The 19,405-nt window shown below is 38.5% G+C and overlaps 1 protein-coding gene across 3 annotated transcripts in view; it reads right to left on the reverse strand.

Annotated features, from left to right (window-relative positions):
• Nucleotides 1-19,405, reverse strand: part of RBMS3 (RNA binding motif single stranded interacting protein 3) — a 1,425,793-nt gene that overhangs the window by 268,598 nt on the left and 1,137,790 nt on the right. For all 3 annotated transcript variants that reach the window (XM_043965565.1, XM_043965567.1, XM_043965566.1), the window contains one exon: nucleotides 17,100-17,257. In XM_043965565.1, coding sequence (XP_043821500.1) covers nucleotides 17,100-17,257 — 158 coding nt within the window. The remainder of the gene's footprint in view (nucleotides 1-17,099; nucleotides 17,258-19,405) is intronic.

Raw genomic sequence — 19,405 nt, forward strand, 5'->3', positions numbered from 1 at the left:
GATGGCTACCATTAGACACAAATAGGTATGTGAATGTGTGTATAAAATTATTCTATAAATACTTCTATTTCTCAGATCTTTCTCGATACATATAGAATCTTTCTTCCTAGGTCCTTTATAGTTAATTTCGGTACTTATAATAGTCAAAATAGCTTATTCCCTCAAAGTTGTTCTTAAAACAATATTGTTGTTACAGCAATGTAACAATGTTTACAATGGGGTTTTTTTTGCTTTTTATCATTTTGTTTTTCATTATTTTGTGTAACTCTTTCCATGTTTTCTAAAATTATTGAGCTTATTATTTCTTAAAGCACAGTAGTATTCCATCAAAATCATACAGCACAACTTGTTCAGCCATTCCCCAATTAACAGGTATTCTGCAATTTCCAGTTCTTTGCCACCACAAAGAAAGCTGCTATAAACATTTTAGAACATATAGGTTCTTTTCTTTTTCCCTTAATTATCTTTGAAAATAGACCAAGTAGTGGTATATCTGTGTCAAAGGGTATAGATAATTTAATAACTTTTGGGGCATAATTCCAGATTGCTCTCTAAAATGGTTGGATGATTTTACAATTCCACAAACAATAAATTAGTTTTCCAATTTTTCTACATCCTCTTCAACATTTATCACTTTTTCCTTCTATCATTTTAATCAATCTGGTTGTTGTAAAATATTTCAAGGTTGTTTTAATCTAAATTTCTTTCATCAATGATGATTTAAAGCATCTTTATATGACTATAAGTTATTTAGATTTTTTTTTTACTGGAAAACTGCCTGTTCATATCCTTTGACCATTTATCAATTGGGGAATGACTCATATTCTTATAGCAGTGAAAATGTTATTATTATTTATGAATTTACCACCATTTTATTTTTGCATGCTACTTTCCTTCTCAGCCTCTCTTTTTACCCTATCCCTGTTGCTTTCTGTTTTTCCCTTACCTGCTTATTCCTTATTTAAACCACCCTAAACCAAAGCCCAATGTTTAAGCAAATATTTAAAAAGGTATCCCCAAACAGGGACATGAACTCTGGAGCCTCATATTAAGAGTCTGATGCTCTATTGATTGAGTAAGTATATATTTTTGCATCAATGCAAATTTCAAATTATTACTTTTGAAACAAATGATGAGACAAATCTGACAGCAATAGGTTCAGAGTTATTCCTTTAACTTGGGCAATGGACCTGCCCAAAGTATCATTAACATGACCTTATAAGTAAATGCATTTCATTTTTTAAAACATCTCAAAAATGAATAACACTCAGTTAAGGTTAGGATTTTTTTAAAGAATTAGTTTTATCTTCCCATTTCTAATTTCAAAATCCTATAGAGGTGGGGAGTGAGGAAACTTTTTAGGCAAAATATAAAAAGCTAACTACTGGAGAAAACAGTTACAATTAGTTCAATGAGAATATCAAGAGTCACAGCAAGAAATTCATAGGAGAGGAAATTCAAGTAGACAACCAGGAATAAAACCTATAGTCTCACATGTCTTCAGAACAAGACCCCAGACATACTGCTTTTGGAGGGTTTTCAATGATCATACTCTTTGGCTAATGCTACTACTCAAAACCTTTCCCCTGAGAATATAGAGATTTAGCTTGTCTCTAATTTTCTCTATATGATCTTCAATTCCCTTGCAAGTTAAGAGGGTGAAGAATAAAGAATACATTTCTGACACACAACAAAGGATATGGATTAATCTCATTACCAAGCCCATAATCAATTAAGAAAAAAAATTCCTTCATGTGGACTCCAGTTCTCCCAGAGCTCTATATTGATATCATACTTTAGTATGGACATGGGGCAATACCACAAACTCCCCTCCCACAACATTTGACAAATATTAGTAGTTAGATATTCTACTAACCCCTTCTTCTCATGGACCTCTACCTCTCCAGGGGGCTCTTATCACCCTCCCAAGCTGATGATTCCATGGGTGAGTCTCCCCAGATGAGGAAATAGCTCATGAGTTAATGTGAGAGAATTGGGCCCTCTCTGCCGGATATGTATAGTCAACATGACACACAATATCGGTAAAGACTAAAGTCCAGCTTTGGTCATTTGCATCACTGATCCATACTCCTCAACCCTGGCTCCTATAAACAACTAGTACTGAGCATGGTCCAAGACATCTGTTGCCTGGTCCTCCATCACTCTGCTGCTACTATGTATATTTCTTCAGCACCCAGCTTGAAAGCGGATTCCCTTTGCTTGCTCCAAGTAGTGCTCTGACATGCTTCTGCAGAAAGGCATGAATTCTCTTTCTTTCTATGGTCTACACACAGCTTGGTGCTATATGGTTTCTTACTTCTATCAAAGACAAAACACTCTATTATCCTCTCACCAGTGTTAACATTATTGCTACCATACTCCTCAGGAAAGCGTTTTTTATAGCATAGTTCTTGTGATGACAGAACCAGAACCACTATGCTGTTGGGGGAGTTTATGAATTTCCAGCTTTCTCATTAGCCTGGTCCACAGCTCTAGCCTGCCCTCAAAGGGTTTCCAAAAAGGGCTGTGTAAACCTTTGATGACTTAACTAAAAATCCATAATCCTCACTAATAGCTGAATGATGATAAATGCATTTCATTTATCATTTCTGTCTTCCAGCTGGTGAGTTCTTGATCAAAATAACCATTTGAAGAATTGCTCATGCCAGCCGTACCTGCTAACTTTCTGGACTTTGCTTCTGCCCCTGCTACCTCTTCACATTGGAAATTTCACTAATCTTGTGGAAGGTAGCTATCCTCATCAACCCTGTCACAGTGATAAAAACTAATCTTCTCATTAAGCACACACACACACACACACACACAAAGGATAGGTGATGAGCAAGGTCAACAAGAAATATCAATGCAACAAAGAGGAAAAATTGGCCTGATAAGCATGATTGAGACTTGACGGAATAGGATAAAACCTATGAAAGAAATATGGCTCTGGAAATGTATACTTTTCAAAAGAAACAAGATAAGTAGAATGGAAAGATCATTATATATGAACAAGGTATAGTTGCTTTTATTGGTTTTTTTCTTTTCTTCTTCTTAATAAGGGGTGACTTTCTGGGAGGAGAGGAAACAAGGGGATGTAGGTGATGTAAAAACAAAGGATGTCAATGGAAATTCTACTTTTGAAAAACCATACTCATTTGAAGACGTTTATGAACCAGAGGAGAGAAGCAGGGTAAAGAGATTTGGGGATAAGAATAATGGAAAATAAAGAATAATTGAGACAGGGGCAGCTAGGTGGTACAGAGGATAAAACACTGATCCTGGATTCAGCAGGACCTGAGTTCAAATCCAGCCTCAGACACTTGACACTTACTAGCTGTGTGACCCTGGGCAAGTCACTCAAGCCTCATCACCCCACAAAAAATTTTTTTAAAAAAGAAGAATGGAGACAGAAAGAAAAGCAACATTTTTGATCAACCAAGAAAAAAACAACACATTTATTATGTTGGAAACCATCTTCACATGTACTTGGGAAAAATAAAATAATATTAATTGAAAAAAAAAGCATTTATCAACCCCACTGTGTGCCAGACACTGTTTAGGTGTTTAGATTCCAAGATAAACATAGGCTTCTATACATATTAGGGAATGTATGCAAGGTGATGGGAGTGTATGTGGTTACCAGTTTCAGAGATCAAGAAAGGGTAAATGTAGAAATTGGTGGCTGAGCCAAGTCTTGCAAGCAACTAGAGCTTCTAAGAGGCATAGGTGCATTCCAGGCATGGGGGCTTCATGGCTAATACAAAGGCATGGAGGGGCAGCTAGGTGGCGCAGTGGATAGAGCACCGGCCCTGGAGTCAGGAGTACCTGAGTTCAAATCCGGCCTCAGACACTTAACACTTACTAGCTGTGTGACCCTAGGCAAGTCACTTAACCCCAATTGCCTCACTAAAAAAAAAAAAAAACACAAAGGCATGGAGATGGAAAATGAAATGTCATGTTTGAGTATCAATAAGAAGGCCATATAGGGCAGCTAGGTGGCACAGTGGATAGAGCAACGGCCCTGGATTCAGGAGGACCTGAGTTCAAATTTGGCCTCAGACACTTAACACTTCCTAGCTGTGTGACCTTGGGCAAGTCAATTAACCCCAATTGCCTCACTAAAAAAAAAAAAAAGAAAGAAAGCCATATAGATTGCACTATAAAGTGTGTGAGGGCGATGCATGTTTAATAAGTCAACAAAAGTCATAGGTATGCTAAAGACCACCTGTATAGAAAGAAGGAAATAGATGGGGAATTTAGGAGGAAAGATCACAAACCTAATATGGAAACATGATATAGGAATGATGAGAGATCTCAATTATATAGATATATACATGAGCAATCTCTCTCTCTCTGTCCCCTCCCACCCCCACTTTACGAGTGTACATGTGTCAAAAGTAAAGTGATTAATAACTCCTTGGCTTGACTAAATGATCATTCCATCCTTCAAAAGGTTAATAGGATTTTCTACCCTGGGTCTTATTTTCACCAACAATGAGGAACTAAATGTTAGTGGCATAAATCATGGGGGTGTTGGGAGGGGGTAAGTATTCTAACTTAGAATTTGTGATAAAGGAGGAGAAAAAAGCCACACATTCTGACACAGTGATTTTTGGTACAATGGATCTTTCATGGACTAAAATTCTATAGAGAAAGTTAGCTTAGGGTGCAAAGGAAGCACTCAAAAATGAAATTCTGGAAATAAAAAGAGAAAAAAAATGTTATAAAGAGGAAAAGTGAGACTTGACTAAAGAGAGCATGTGACTCTACAGGAAAATCATTTACTAACCTGGATTTGGAATAATATACAAATGTATGGAAGCATAAAGAGGTGATCAATGTTGATGCCAAAGAGGTGGGATGGTCCTGTCAACATAATGTTGAGAATGCTAGAGCTGAGGCTAGCAAGGAAAATTAAGGCTAACAACAAAAATGTGGTTTTGTTTTTGTCTTTGCTTTTTGTACAATATTGGGGAAAGAGGAAAGTAAAATATAATACAGACAGCTTCTCAAATTGGATGGGATTATGATAATTAGTGAGAAAGAGAAGATAGGCATATTCAATTATATGTTGGATAGGACAGAAAAAATAGCTAATAGTAAGCTACAACCCAAGATCAATAAACAGTGTGATAGTGAGAGAGTGCCTAGGAGTACTTGATTTGGTCAAACCAACATACCAAAGGTCAGCTAGATGGAATTGTTTATTCAATAGCAGTGATTTTATAAGATCATAGAGAAAGGGAAAGTTGGGGTAACATTGGAGAAAGTTGGTTTTCTAAAGTAGTCTGTAAAGCATAGCCCAGTGAATTTGATTTCAATTCCTGATAAAGTTCTAGAATTTGCTTTTATAGAGATGGTGAGTGAATATCTAGAGAAAGAAAAGTGATCATAAAAGGCTGGCATTGCTCCACCAATAGGAGGCCATGGTTAAAAGACTTTGGTGCTGGTTAAAGAACCAAAAACTTGATCAATGGAAGTAAGATTTAGAAAGTAAGGAACACAACCTATTGTAGTAAGGACTTTATTTAATTGGACCTACTGGGAAAATAAAAGAAAACATTTAGGAAGAAATTAGATTTAGGCTGGCAGCTTATACTAAATGCCACAATAAGTTTCAAAAGTGGTATAAGGCTTTGAATATAAAAAAGAATGATTCCTGAGATAGTTCTTAGGTGGGGGGGTGGGAATGTAGGGGAGAAGAGAAGTTGGAACACAAAGTCTTTAAAAAATTGATGCTAAAATTTTGTTTTTACATATATTTTGGAAAATAAAATTCTATTCATAACCTAAAAAAAGGAATGAAATAAAAAATTTAACTGAGGAGAATGAAAAGTTGTACCTTATATAACTATTTCTAAAGGGGAAATTCTTAAACAAGAACATAGAGAGGGGAGATGGTGTTGTGCATAGGCTGGCCAATGTATCTGGAGTTTAGAGTGTTTTAAGTGAAGGAAAAAGACCACAAAGGCAGAAAGGGAGAGGTTATTAAGAGATTTAGGTGCCAAATAAAGATAGAGAATTCCTACCTCTTTCAATAGAAGTCTTCAAGGAAAGACTGGATGACCCCTAGTAGGGGACATTATAACAGAGATTCCTGATGACGTATGGGCTGCTAGATGGCTTTTGCAATTCTTTTCCACATTAAGAGTCTATGACTCCATGAAATGTATGGAAAAAATTGGTGTGCATTTTGCTTGAGACAGAATCTTGTAAAGCCTCCTTTCCAGGGCCGTCTCGCATCACTAGAGAACCATCCTACATTTTTCACAGCAAGAGTTCTAATCGTTCCTAGAAACAATGCAAATCTGTTCTTCCTCCCTCTGTTCCCAAAAGAAGCCATATATGCTGTCACTTAGGGAAAATAATCTTCTTTGCTAGCAGAGCTATGAATTGGAGCAGAAATGTATGCATTTAATTACTACAGATGTTGCTTTATGGAATTTTTATTCCAGGAGAGCCACAGTTTCATAAGACTATGCCCTAGTGCTCTCTCCTCTGTTTTCATTCCTCTCTGGGTGCTCATCAAGATAAGAGGCAGTTAAGAATCTAAAGCCTACTGGAGCCCCAGAAATCGAAATCCTTGGATTTCTCTTTAATTGACGCAAAAATACTTTATGGAAGAATGGGAAACACATTATCTGAACAATAGGTGTGTCTATGTGGACATGTGTGTGGCTATCTTTTTATGTTCTGCAGGTCCTAAATGAGGGATTCAATAGACCTTAGAATATACCAAGAGAGAAAGGGGGGTGGCCAGTTGATCCAATTCCCACTGCCTGCCATGTTTCTTCACACACTGAACTCCTCTAGTCATCCATATTGGGGGCTACTTATGGTTGTCTTTTAGTATCACTTTAAGTGCAGAATCAAGTGGGATGGAGCAGTTTGGGTGCACACAAAGGAAGGCCCCCAAATCTGAGCCTTTAGAGATGTTTGTCTATGAGAGAATAAATGCAATAAAAGTCTCCTGTCGCTGCAAGCTTGGAGTATCAAACCCTGTTACACAGTACTGCATAGTGGTGACAATTCCATTTTTATACTTGGAGAACATTTTAACGAGACAGAGACATCCTGGCAAAAGCTGTCCCATCGTTGCTGCTAGGTGTGAGAAGCTTGGTCTTGGCTCATTGGTGCCATTTTCTATGGGGACAGGAGAGAAGTGGAACTCCCAGAGGTCTGGGGAGAAAGCGCCCTTGCTTTGAATTGCTGGGTTGGAAAGAATGTGCCCATTTTCTTCTCGAGTTCCACAATTAACAGCTCTCCAATGCCAGCGCCAGCTATCTGTAATCTGGCACACGCCTCACTTGAAATCGACACCAGCCTTGTCGACTGGGTCTGAAAAGGCAGCTGAACAAAGGCCCCTTTACATGGCCCTTTCAGATAGGCTGTTGAATAACTACAACCAGACCTATTCTTCTGGGGTGGTACCTGAATCCCCCTGCGGCCCCTGCAACAGCTTGATGTGACAGGCGGACCAAGCTTCCCAACGATCCATTAATTTGGCTGGTATATTTCAATGCTTTCTGCTGGCTCTGCTGTTTATATATAAATATAAACTTTACATTGTCTCCTGACTTGGTGTTTGGGAACCCTTCCTTTTCAGTGCCAAGCAATGCCATGGAAGAAAGGAATTGTTATGACTTTTACAATCTGTGTAGGGAGAGAGGAGGGAAAACAAAGAAGAAGGGACCAGGTTCCCAGGCAGTGATGTCAGAGGAGAGCCTGGCCAAACAATGTCCTAGTGCTGACTATGATTTACTGCACAGATGGGGAGAAGGTGTTTAATTGTGAGTGTCATTGACAAGCCAGCCTGACAGCACCTTCCCTGTCAATGACCTCCATGCTTATAGTCATGTGGTAAAAGACTCGATGAAAATATATAATAAAAACAAATCCATCTTACTTATTTTGCAGCAAATTACAGGCTTGTGACATGGGGAAATCTTTGCAGTTTTGCAATACATAGGCACCATATATAAATTTTAGCCATTTGGAGTTTCCATAACTGACAAATGTCTTTGTTTCTGGTAAGAACAACTCAGAAGGTCAGGAGTGATTTAAAAGGACTTTTTTAAAGTTACTAATAAAATGTGCTTTTTGTCACAATCAAAAAACAAATTACATCAATTACTTCTTAATCTGTATTATAGTGTATTTGGAAAATAAGGAGAAGCTAATAAGTCAAATGTTTTTATTTTATGCTTCTTACTATTCCCTCCCGTATGTTGACAGATGATTTCAACATTCCTTGTTAGCCAGTTAATTTAAGACAGAGGCATCATGGAAGAGTGCATAACATTCTAGACTTGAAGTAAAAGAAAATGACTTGGGTTCAAATCTTGTCTGTGCTATTTACTTATGCTGTGACCATGGACAATTTATAATGTGGTACTAGGAAGGAGAGTTGAACTTGGAGCCACAGGGAACTGAGTTCAAATCTGAACTCTGCTGTTTGCTACTTGTGTGATTGTGGACAAGTCACTTATCTGTCAGCCTCAGTTTCCATATTTGAGTAAATTAAGGTATTAGATTAGATGACCTCTTTTATCTATCATCTATCCATCTATCTATCTATATATCATAGATATATTATGATCCTATGAGCTTTTCACTACCCCCAGAAGACTCTCTAAGATGCTAAACTACAGATGAGTAATTTGTGGTTTTATAAGTTACTAACATAAGTCAACTTAAAAGTTAACAATTCAACACTCAGAACTGGAAGGATGACTTTACAGAAAGGGAGTTCCCTAGCTAGGAAAATGAACAAGGTAGGTCCAAACAATAAATACTCCTGAATACAATTAAAACAATTCCTATAGCATCTCCCTTTTATGGTTGTCTTGAAACTCAAAGGAGATGTGGCAAAAGTACTTCGTTAATTTTAAAGAGCTCAACAAATGCAATTTGTTATTATTATTAATAAACTCTGAAACAGGATGGCATCCCCTGTACAAGACTCTCTAAAATATAGATATTTATTGGTGACACTCATCCCCATTTTAGTTTTCTCTCTGTTTTTATCTGCTTGTTCTAGGTTTTTAATTGAATTTTGTTCTTAAAATCTTAGGCAGTTTTAAACTCCCCCCCACCTCCTCTTTTCTCTGGCCTTAGTTGTCAGCTGAGACAAGCCTGATTTCACCTGTATTTCATCTCTTTTTCCTTCATTTTAGTTGCAGATACCCATAAGAGCTCCTGCCCCAGTTCCTTCCACTCTTTAGTTTGCTTTCTATCCTGAAGTAATATCTACCTATCTTTACAGCTTTGAAGAAAATGGGAATATGTGCCTTGGACTCAGTTTCTGCGTTTTGGGGGATCTCTAACCTAAGAATTACTGTAATCAGAAGGATGGACAGTGTCTGGCCAGGAGTCAAGAAGATCTAAATTCAAATCTGGTCTTTATTGCTTTGTTTCATTTCTTAAGCAGAGGTGGCTGAAGCAGCCATCCTCAGGGATGGAGGGTTCCAGACATGGCAGCCATCTCACAGGTTCCAGATTTCTTTGGTTCCTGTGACACCACCACCTCTCAGAGGAGGACACGACCATCCTCCTCATCGGGACTGAAGGGCTGTGCCTGGGGCTGGCCAGCAGGTCTGGAATGTGTGAGTCTGTCTGACCGTGTGGGTCTGAGGTAAAAATCCTGGGCTTATTCATCAGTTCCAAGAACTGCCTTTACCTTTCCGAAAGGCTCCCATGATTGCCTTTCAAGTGCTTCTTAATGAATTCTGGAGAGCCTTTTGTGTTTTAAGCATTTCTTTTGTAGTAGAGGAAATAAATAGCTGTCATATATTTGACACCTATTTTGAACACTGAGTACTTTTTTCTTGAGAGATCATGTTGATCCCTGTTGGGAAGACTCTAGCAAGGAGCCACATATAAGCTTTGAAAGCTAAATAGTGCTGTGGCTAGAGCGCTGGACTTTAAGTCCAGAAGACCTGAAGACCTAAAACCTTACATGGTGTATGACCATGGACGAATTATTTTTCAAGCATGTTTCCTCCTGTGAAATAGGAACAAAGGGAGCAGCACCTACTTCAAAGGGTTATTGGGAGGATCAGATGACATTCTATGTGTAAGTACTCTATGGATGTCAATTATTATTCTTATCTATAATTGTAGAGATTTCACCCAGACTTCCCTTCCAGTGTAGGGGCATAACGAGTCAGATTTCAAGAAAAGGCTGACTTCTATTTGGGGGAACAGGTCCATTTATCCAGGATGAATTTGGGTTCAATAGGAATACACAGCTAGAGCCTCTTATGGGAAGGACCTACCAATTCAAACTTAACTAAGCTAGAATGGAGACTGCTTGACCTTGATGCCTTTCCTTTATTTTCACTGTATGGGAATTGGTGCTTCATTAAGACTGTTCAACTTGTAACAGAAAGTAGATATGGGTTAGCATTGTTTCCAGATCAAGTGAGATCTTCAAATCTTCCTGGTTTTATTAAGATGTCTGAAGGGGAGGTTGGCTCTCTAGTTCATAACTCCAAGTGAATAGAGAAAGAAAAGAGAAGTAGACCTATGTTTTCATCTCCAAGCTAAATCATGTATCTATCCTTCCTGATGGGGAGGCAAAAAAAACCCAAGATGAGAACATTATGACAAGTAAAAAAAAACTCGAAAAACAAGTATAGAGGGGGAGTATTTTAAATTATCTATACCTATTGCGAAGACTGGGAAAACCATTGGAGTCAACAAAAGGACTCCCTTTTCCTTTCACTTGAGGTGAAGTGTGACACAGTGGATGGAGTACTGAACTTGGAATCTGAAAGAGCCAAGGTCTTATCCTGCCTCTGACAATAGGTATATCATCACTCAATCTGTTTGAGCCCCAGTTTCTTCATCTATAAAACAGAAACAATAATATCTGTTGTACTTACTTCATATAGCTGTTGTGAAACTCAAATAAAATATGACATGCAAAGAGAGCTGCAAACTTAAATGGCTTAAAATGGAACAAAGACTTTTGGGACATCCTGTTTAAGTGATTATTACTACTTACTCTTCTCCACTCCATTTTTGTGAATTAGAGAAGCAGCATTGAAATACCTGGGTTCAAGTCCCTTCTCTCACATAAAAAAGTGTGTCCCTCAATCTTAGGATTCTAGGCAACTCTCTAAGATGATACATTGGTCAGATACATCTGACCTGGGTTGGTAAAAAAAGTTTCTTCACCTGGGTATTCCCTATGCTAATGAAAGCACAGGCCCAATCCAATCTCGCACTTAGGAGCCTGCAGTTAGAGTTGGAAGAGACCTTTGAGGACAACTAGTCTAACCCCTTCTTTTTACTTGGAAAAAAATGCTCAAGAAGTTGTGATTTGTTCTAGATCATATAACAGGGGTAGTATTTGAACACAATTCAAAACTATTCCAAAAACCAATGACTTCCCATTGAACCGTGTGCTGCCTCCTCCAAATCACTAATGTTTAAGGGTCTTTAGAATTGATATACTGGGGCAGCTAGGTGGCGCAGTGGATAGAGCACCAGCCCTGGAGTCAGGAGTACCTGAGTTCAAATCCGGCCTCAGACACTTAACACTTACTAGCTGTGTGACCCTGGGCAAGTCACTTAAATCCAATTGCCTGACCAAAAAAACAAGCAAACTGATATCCTGAAATTAGAATAGGAATTGGACCTGTGATTTTATTGGTCTAGGTAAATCTTAGGAGAGGGAACTGCCTCTATCAGTGTTTGTTGCCATCTTCTTTGCAAAGTCTAGAACTAGAACTAGAAAGTACCAAGAACAAAGAAAAAAATATTTCTTATCATTCATATCTGTTCGTAAATCACACATGCAATTTGGCTACCATTAGAGTCCCTTCTTTTCTTAGAGGAAATAAAGATTACCTAAAATAATTTGCTTACAAAATATCCTCATTCATCAGGGTACCCCTTGTCCCTCTCATTGTGAAAGCTGACCAAAATTCTGGAAAATCAAATTAAATTTTAAAAAAAGAATCCTGGAAAATGGGAAAGATGTTGTGGGAAGTGGGCTCTCTAATTGGTTAGCTTAGCAGAGGCTAGGGAACTCACTTTTTTTTTTTTTCATTATTTCATTCATCCCAGATGTTGAAGGTGGCTTTACTGTGAACTTTCTCCCTCCTGGCCACTACCCCGCCCCTCTTCCGTCATTCTCTGCCAGCTGCCCCATAACATTCCTTTAATGTGACTTTTCTTTTTTTTCTTTTTGGTTGGACAATTGGTCTCATGTTTCTGGGAAAAGGAAGTGGATAACACAAATACGCAAAAATTTCTCCCCAGGCTGGGGCTGATTTATGCTGGGATCTCCTCACTCACAGGTAAGATATTCTGCTGGCGCCTACCACAAATGCTCACAGTAGTAGCTGAGGGTAAGATTGTCAGCATTTCCATCATAAACTTATATTTTCAAAGGTTTATGACCTGGCCATAAAATGTCGCCTGGGGGGTGAATCTTACAAAGTTGTTTTAAGTTACAAGAGCATAAAAGAACAGTAAAAAAAAATGAATAAAAGGATGTTCCTAATTGCACGTGCTTTTTGGATGCTTCTGGAGGTTTCAAAGGCCAGCAATTAAGCAGCCCATGGGCCTTCCTAGCATAAAGATGAGTGATGCTTTGAAGTATGGCATTTTCAAAATAAAATGAGAACCCCTCTGCTGCTATAAGAGAGGTTGCTATGGAAGAATATTCACTGTGGCTTCCAAATAACACAATAATGAGAATTTCTCCCCCACCCTTCTACATATGATAGGGATTGAAGCACAGACACAAGGAATGAGAACCATATTGTTGGAAAAGTTTGAAAATGACCAATTGCAAAAGTGATGCCTATTGAACCAGTTAGGGAGAGCTCAGAGCTCTGGACACTCATAAATGAAGCTATGGACAGCCATTGAACTGGCACAGTTATGAGTTTGTTGCTCCAGCCAAACTGACAAATTCTCAGAGCAGAGCTGGAGGCATACTGGTTTTCTAGGAGAATGAGTGATTGTAGGAATGATAATCCTGAGTGGATGATATCACTGCTTGTTTTCCTCCCTCCCAGGATTCCTGGTCTCCTGGGGGCTACCTGGAAATACAAAGAATGAAGAGTTCCTCACCTCATGGAGCTTAAATTCTAATGGGGTAAACAATATGTTGATAGATCAGCAGCATATGAAATACACAAAAAGTAGAAAGAAGGAAAACTTAGAGAAAAGGCATAAGTGACTAAATATCTATCTATCTTCATTAAGCTAAAATAGGAACTAATGACATATATATATGTGAGGCAATTGGGGTTAAGTGACTGGCCCAAGGTCAAACAGCTAGTAAATATTAAGTGTCTGAGGTGGGATTTGAACTCAGGTCCTCCTGAATCCAGGGCCATTGCTCTATCCACTGTGCCACCTAGCTGCCCCTGACTTCTATATAATTTTAACAAGGTTATGGCCTATTTATGAAATATTACCAACCAGTACCATATCATCCTCCAACTACATCAAGTTGGACACAACAGTTCCTGCTCCATGGGATCTTAAACTTTGCACTTCACAATATGTAAAAGGTTGGAATATTATTGTCAGTATCAATATTCCATTCTCTTACATTCAAAGCTGATTGATGCCATGGAAAGAAGGCTAAAACGTTATAATCTTTTCCCATCCTGATTCTGTCATCCAACATATTAGCTTTCCATGTCAACTGCACATCTGATAAGCACGTCATTGACGTATTCATTCTAGTCACTGATAAAAATTTTACATGTCCAAGAGCAGAGGACAGATGCCTTAAGCACTTCAATGGAAATGTCCCCTCAAGCTGACACTGATCCCTTAATGAAGAGTCTTTAAGTCCAATCTTTAAACCTATTTTAAACCCAACTAACTTTACTATAGGACACATTAGTCTCTCATACACAAGTATAACACCAAAGCTTTGCTGCAATCTAGGCATACACAGCATATACTCATGATTAGTCAGTTTTTGCCTTTCTTGTTGAAACATCAAATGAATGAATGAATGAATGAATGAATGAATGAATGAATGAATGAATGAATGAATGAAACAAGAGCTATCTGGCATGACCTTTTACTTGATGGACCAGGGTTCAATCCTTCTAATCCCAGTCCCCCAATCTCTCCCCATCCAATTCCAAATACTAATAAACAATCCTTTTAAAATATATGTATTACAATTAATTTTAATCTAGGTAATTTTTAAAGCCAGGAATTGATGTAATAATCCCTTACTTATAGACTGGAGATAACCCTCTTTTCTCTTTAGAAAAAATTGTTCAATATTTCCCTTTCTTTATCACTATAGCATCTCTGCCATTATTGACGATCACCTTTCAGAAATTACTACCAGTAGAGTAGTAATTACACTTATCATTTAGTTCTGTAGCTGAGAAGCAGCATGGAATTGTGGGTCAAATGATTCATTTGGAATCAGGAAGACCTGGGTTTCAATCCTGCCTTTGATACCTATTAGCTGTGTGATGCAGGGAAAGTCAATTAAGCTCTCTGAATTTGGACTTGCTTATCACTAAAATAAAGAGGTTGAAGTAGATGAACTCTGTGTTTTCCTCAGGCTCTAAAACTATTGTTTTTTTTGTTTGTCTTTTTTTAAGTGAGGCAATTGGGGCTAAGTGACTTGCCCAGGGTCACACAGCTAGTAAGTGTTAAGTGTCTGAGGCCGGATTTGAACTCAGGTACTCCTGACTCCAGGGCCAGTGCTCTATCCATTGCGCCACCTAGCTGCCCCTGGCTCTAAAACTATTATACTATGTTCCTCTCCTAGTAGGATCAGGAAGTAATAATAATAATAAAAAATAAATAATATTTACTTAGCACTTTAGACTTGTAAGCACTTTACAAATATCTACTTTTATTCTCTCAAAAACCCTGGGAAGTAGATGAGGAAACCAAAGCTAAGAGAGGGTAAGTGACTTGCCCATATGACAAACCTCTAAGTGTCTAAGATAGGATTTGAACTCATCTCCCTGACTTCAGATCCAATGCTTTATCCACTGAGCACTTGACTGCAAAAAGATTCATGAGTAAAGAGCAATATAGCATTGATACAATGAAACATAAATGAAGTCCATAAAGAAGGGAAAGTAAGGATAGAGCAGGAAAATAGAGAAACTAAAGACATTTTTAACCTGTGGTCTGTGAACTTGTTTTTGGCTTTAATACTTTGATAACTATATTTTAATATAAATGGCTTTCTTTGTAATTCTATATATTTTATTTTATGCATTTAAAATATTATTCTGAATAGGGGGTTCAAGGCTGCTGCCATTGCCAGACTTCTGCCTAAGGGTGTCCATGGCACAAAAAGGGTTAAATAGAGCTTGTGGTGATCATGAAGAATGGGTATAGGAGGAATAATGAAGAAAGAGGTGGAAGAGCAGAAAAATTACTTTCAGAGAATAGAATTTCAAATTTCAAGATAATGGCAGTGATACATAATCATTGATGATGGCAACATCTTTCAGTTGTGTTCAACTCTGCATGACCCCTATTTGGGGTTGTCTTGGCAAAGATACTGGAGGGTTTGCTATTTCCTTCTCCAACTCACTTTACAGATGAGGAAAACTGAGGCAAACAGACTTTATCAGGGTCGCACAGCTACAACGTATATGAGGCCAAATTTGAACTCAAGAAGACGAGTGTTCCTAACTCCAGTCCAGGTACTCTACTGCACCTAGCTTTCATGATGACATTTAAGGCTCGTTTAATTAGGTCTTTGGATGGCTGAGGTGGAAAGAAGATTTAGGGCTTGAGGAAGATAGAATTTGGGGTGAAGATGTTGATATGTCTTTTGAAGGAGCAAAAACATGGGACCTGGAGTTGATGCAAAGAGGAAAGAATGACAAAGAACTAATGAGAAAGAAGTGAATTGGTTGATGGTAGAAGTAAGGGCCTAGACTGGGTGGTGGAGACAGTGGAGTAAATCTCATGAGAGGAGTTGGCAGCAGAAGAAAGACAGGAGAGGGAGTGCAGGAGGAGTGTGGCAACTTCTCATCTTCCCATATCAGAGGTATGAAGAGAATGTGGTCAGGGATAGAGTGCTTTCTGGAGATATCTAGGTTTCTAGTGAGCAAAAAGAGTGAAAGAACATGAAAAGAAGTGGACTAGGGCACAACCAAGGATTAAGGAAAAAAATCTTAGGATTAGGGTAGGGTAATGGTTGAGATGGATAGGGATGGATCCAGGAAAAGTCATAAGGGAAAAGTCTACCTTTGGAAGACCTGACTGAACCACAGGTATCGGGGAAGTAGGAAGAAAAAGTTTGCTAGCCACAGACCCAGGAAAATGCCCAGACCCTAATATCCTTGCCTTCCCTTTTCCTCCCAGCTCCATTTCTTTTCCTCTTTTCAGTTCTTCCTATTTTTTATGTTCATGAAAGCACAGCAAGGACAATCATTGAAACTTCATTCCTGGCTGCAACCCTGTTTTGTAAACATTTCCTCAAAGTTGAAATGAAAACTCACCCTCCTTTCCCATCAATGACAAAAATGCTACCAGCTTTTCCTCTGTTGTGCTGAAAATATCAAAAACAAAACAAAACAACAAAAAAAAAAAACCCCAGCCTGTGCCTCTCAAATGTAAATAATCCTCCTGACCTTCTCTTAAGGCTCTGGAATCCTTGGGGCTTCCCAACAATTTAGGTTTCTCCATTTATGCTTCCTCCTCTTTCTCTTTCCTACTGGGAAATTTACCTTCCTTTCTTTGGAAATCAATGGGAAACCCTTTGAGTACTTTATTCACCACATGGGTTATTTTGCTATTGGGTACTGGGCATTTATTATCTATGTCACAGCCTGGCAGGATCTGAGCTTGCTGAAACAAAGGCAGGCAGAGACAACGGGAGGAGGGGTAAGTAGTATAAATATCTAGGATTTTGCCCACACACGCTGCCATCCACACGTATGCCAGTCTATGGAACGGACATATGTTCACGGTGGCATTTATCTGTTTAAGCCAGAACATCCACATGATAGGCTGAAATCCACTTTCAACCTGGTGGATGCAACAGCTCTGAGTCTCTGAGATGGAGAATAGAATGCACAGCGAAGGGAACACACACAGAAAGAACTGAATAATTGGAGCAACAATTTCACCTGGCAAATCCGACACCTCTGCTGACTCCATTGGCATCTCTCAATATTCTGGTGGAAATGACATGGCCGAAGGGTTTCAGCATGTTCTCCAATTCCTGCTCGTCCATGGAAATGGGTAAATTGGAGATGTATAGGTTTGTGGGGTCTTGTTCTTGTTGCTAAGACAAAAAGAACAGAAACAATTGCATTATATTAAGAATGCCAGTGCCTGCTTATTTGGGGCTTAACAACCGAACAAATAAAATTCCCGGGGCTCCTACAATGCAAGTCAGTTAAACTCAACAGATATCTTTTAAATACTTACTGTTTGTAAGGCACTGTGTTAAGTACTAGTGATACCACAGCAAAAAGGAAATGGCCCCTCCCCTTATAGAGCTTCCATTCTCCTGGGGAGATACCATCTGTACACAGAGGAGCAAATTCAAAAGTGGCACAAAATAAATACAAAATCATTTCTGAAGGGTGAAGCACTTAATTTGCCCTTCACATTAAGATAGAGATTCTGAATTCTATCCCCAACACTTGACTGAAACTACTCTTCTCCTAGGTCACCCACACCATTCTTCTTTGAGACAAGATCATTCCCCCGGCTTTCATTCTCAAATACTCCATATCACTGATCATTTGATGAGTGGGTATGCCCTCTATCAAGAGATTACCCACCCACACCTGCTTTACCTGTGAGACTTTTATCTACCTCTTCCTGTAAATTTGCCCTCCATGCTTTCTCTGGATGATATAAAAATACCAAAGAATCAATTAGGTCATGTACCAGCTGTCCCTCACCCTTTCTTCATGAGCAAACGATTTTGGTTCAACTCTTACTTTTACTTACAATGTGACAAACTGGACCACACTGACTAGCCAATCCTGATCAAAGCAAACAAACAAACAAACAGTATTTTCTTTTTTTGGTCTTTCTTGACAATATTCTATTTAATTTTTCCTTTTTCCCCTGTTTGAGTTCAGTGTTTTACATTAGAAAGAAGAGTTGATGTGGAGTTAGGAAGCATGGGTCTATAGCCTAGGTCTGCCATGATAGCTTTGTGACCAGAGCAAATCATTTCACTTCATTGGGTCTCTCAGTTTCCTCATGTGTAAAATTGGCACAGGAAGACCTTGAAGGGACCTCCAGTATCAGATCTATGATCTTTTGCTGATTCATTTGACTTATTCCATGCCCTAAATCTATCTCAAGGTTCAGTCCGTAACCCAAATACTGCTTCACACCTAAGTGAATACCATGAAAATGAACAGTAATAGTCAATAAGTCAGAATTAGAAGTTGTAAATAATAGGATTTATTTGAAACTTTAAAAGAATAACAAGAGCTATGAAGGAACTGAGCTATGAAAAGAAAACTTGCACCCAGACAGAACAGGCTTTATTTTGATATAAGAACGTGGAGAGAAAGGCCATCTATCTTAAGCAGACACAATCTTTTTTCCCTAGGCTGCAGCATGTAGAACCAAGAAAATAAAATAGTACAACTAAAAAAAGGAGGAAAGTCTAAATCTATACAATTCTCCAGTTTCTTACAGTATTTTCTTACCCACTATTTGCATTCAATTGACATGTCACAGAAAATCACAAAAGGGAGGTGTGATTATTCCCACCTGACAGACCAAGAAACTGAGAAATGGACAAGTTAGTTGCCTAATGTCACCAACTCATTAGCACTGATAATAAACTAGGACTCAGATCTGCTCTTTTCATTAGACTATGTTGTTACAATTCTTATCATCGACTTCTAAAGAGCAAGGGCTAACCTGCCAATTGTCAGAATTCCTGATACTCTTTGCATGAAAAAAAAAAATAGCATGATAAACAGTGAATGCTATATCCTCTTTTTCTTTTCTTTTCTTTTTTTTTTTTCAGGAAATGAGGATTAAGTGACTTGCCCAGAGTCACACAGGTAGTAAGTGTCAAGTGTCTGAGGATGGATTTGAACTCAGGTCTTCCCTGAATCCAGGGCCAGTGCTTTATTCACTGAGCCACCTAGCGGCGCCCATCCTCTTTTTCTTAAAAACCATCTTTGTTATAAAGTCTGGGGAAGGTGAGATGAAGGGATGCAGAGGAAAACATGGGTGATATAAAAAAAATCAATAAAATCTATTAAAATCTTTTTAAAAATAAAAGTGAATACCATTAACATGTGTTCTTTTAAGGGAGACCAGAGACTGGACTTAAGGAAATGCTAACCTCATCTATGAATCAAAGTCCCCAACAGCATTGAGCAACTCCTGCAATAACAGAGAAGAACATGATATCACACAGTAGTATTTGCCATGAGATTCTGCTCTTCAA

The sequence above is a fragment of the Dromiciops gliroides genome, chromosome 5, assembly GCF_019393635.1.
Source record: "Dromiciops gliroides isolate mDroGli1 chromosome 5, mDroGli1.pri, whole genome shotgun sequence".
Lineage (NCBI taxonomy): Eukaryota > Metazoa > Chordata > Mammalia > Microbiotheria > Microbiotheriidae > Dromiciops > Dromiciops gliroides.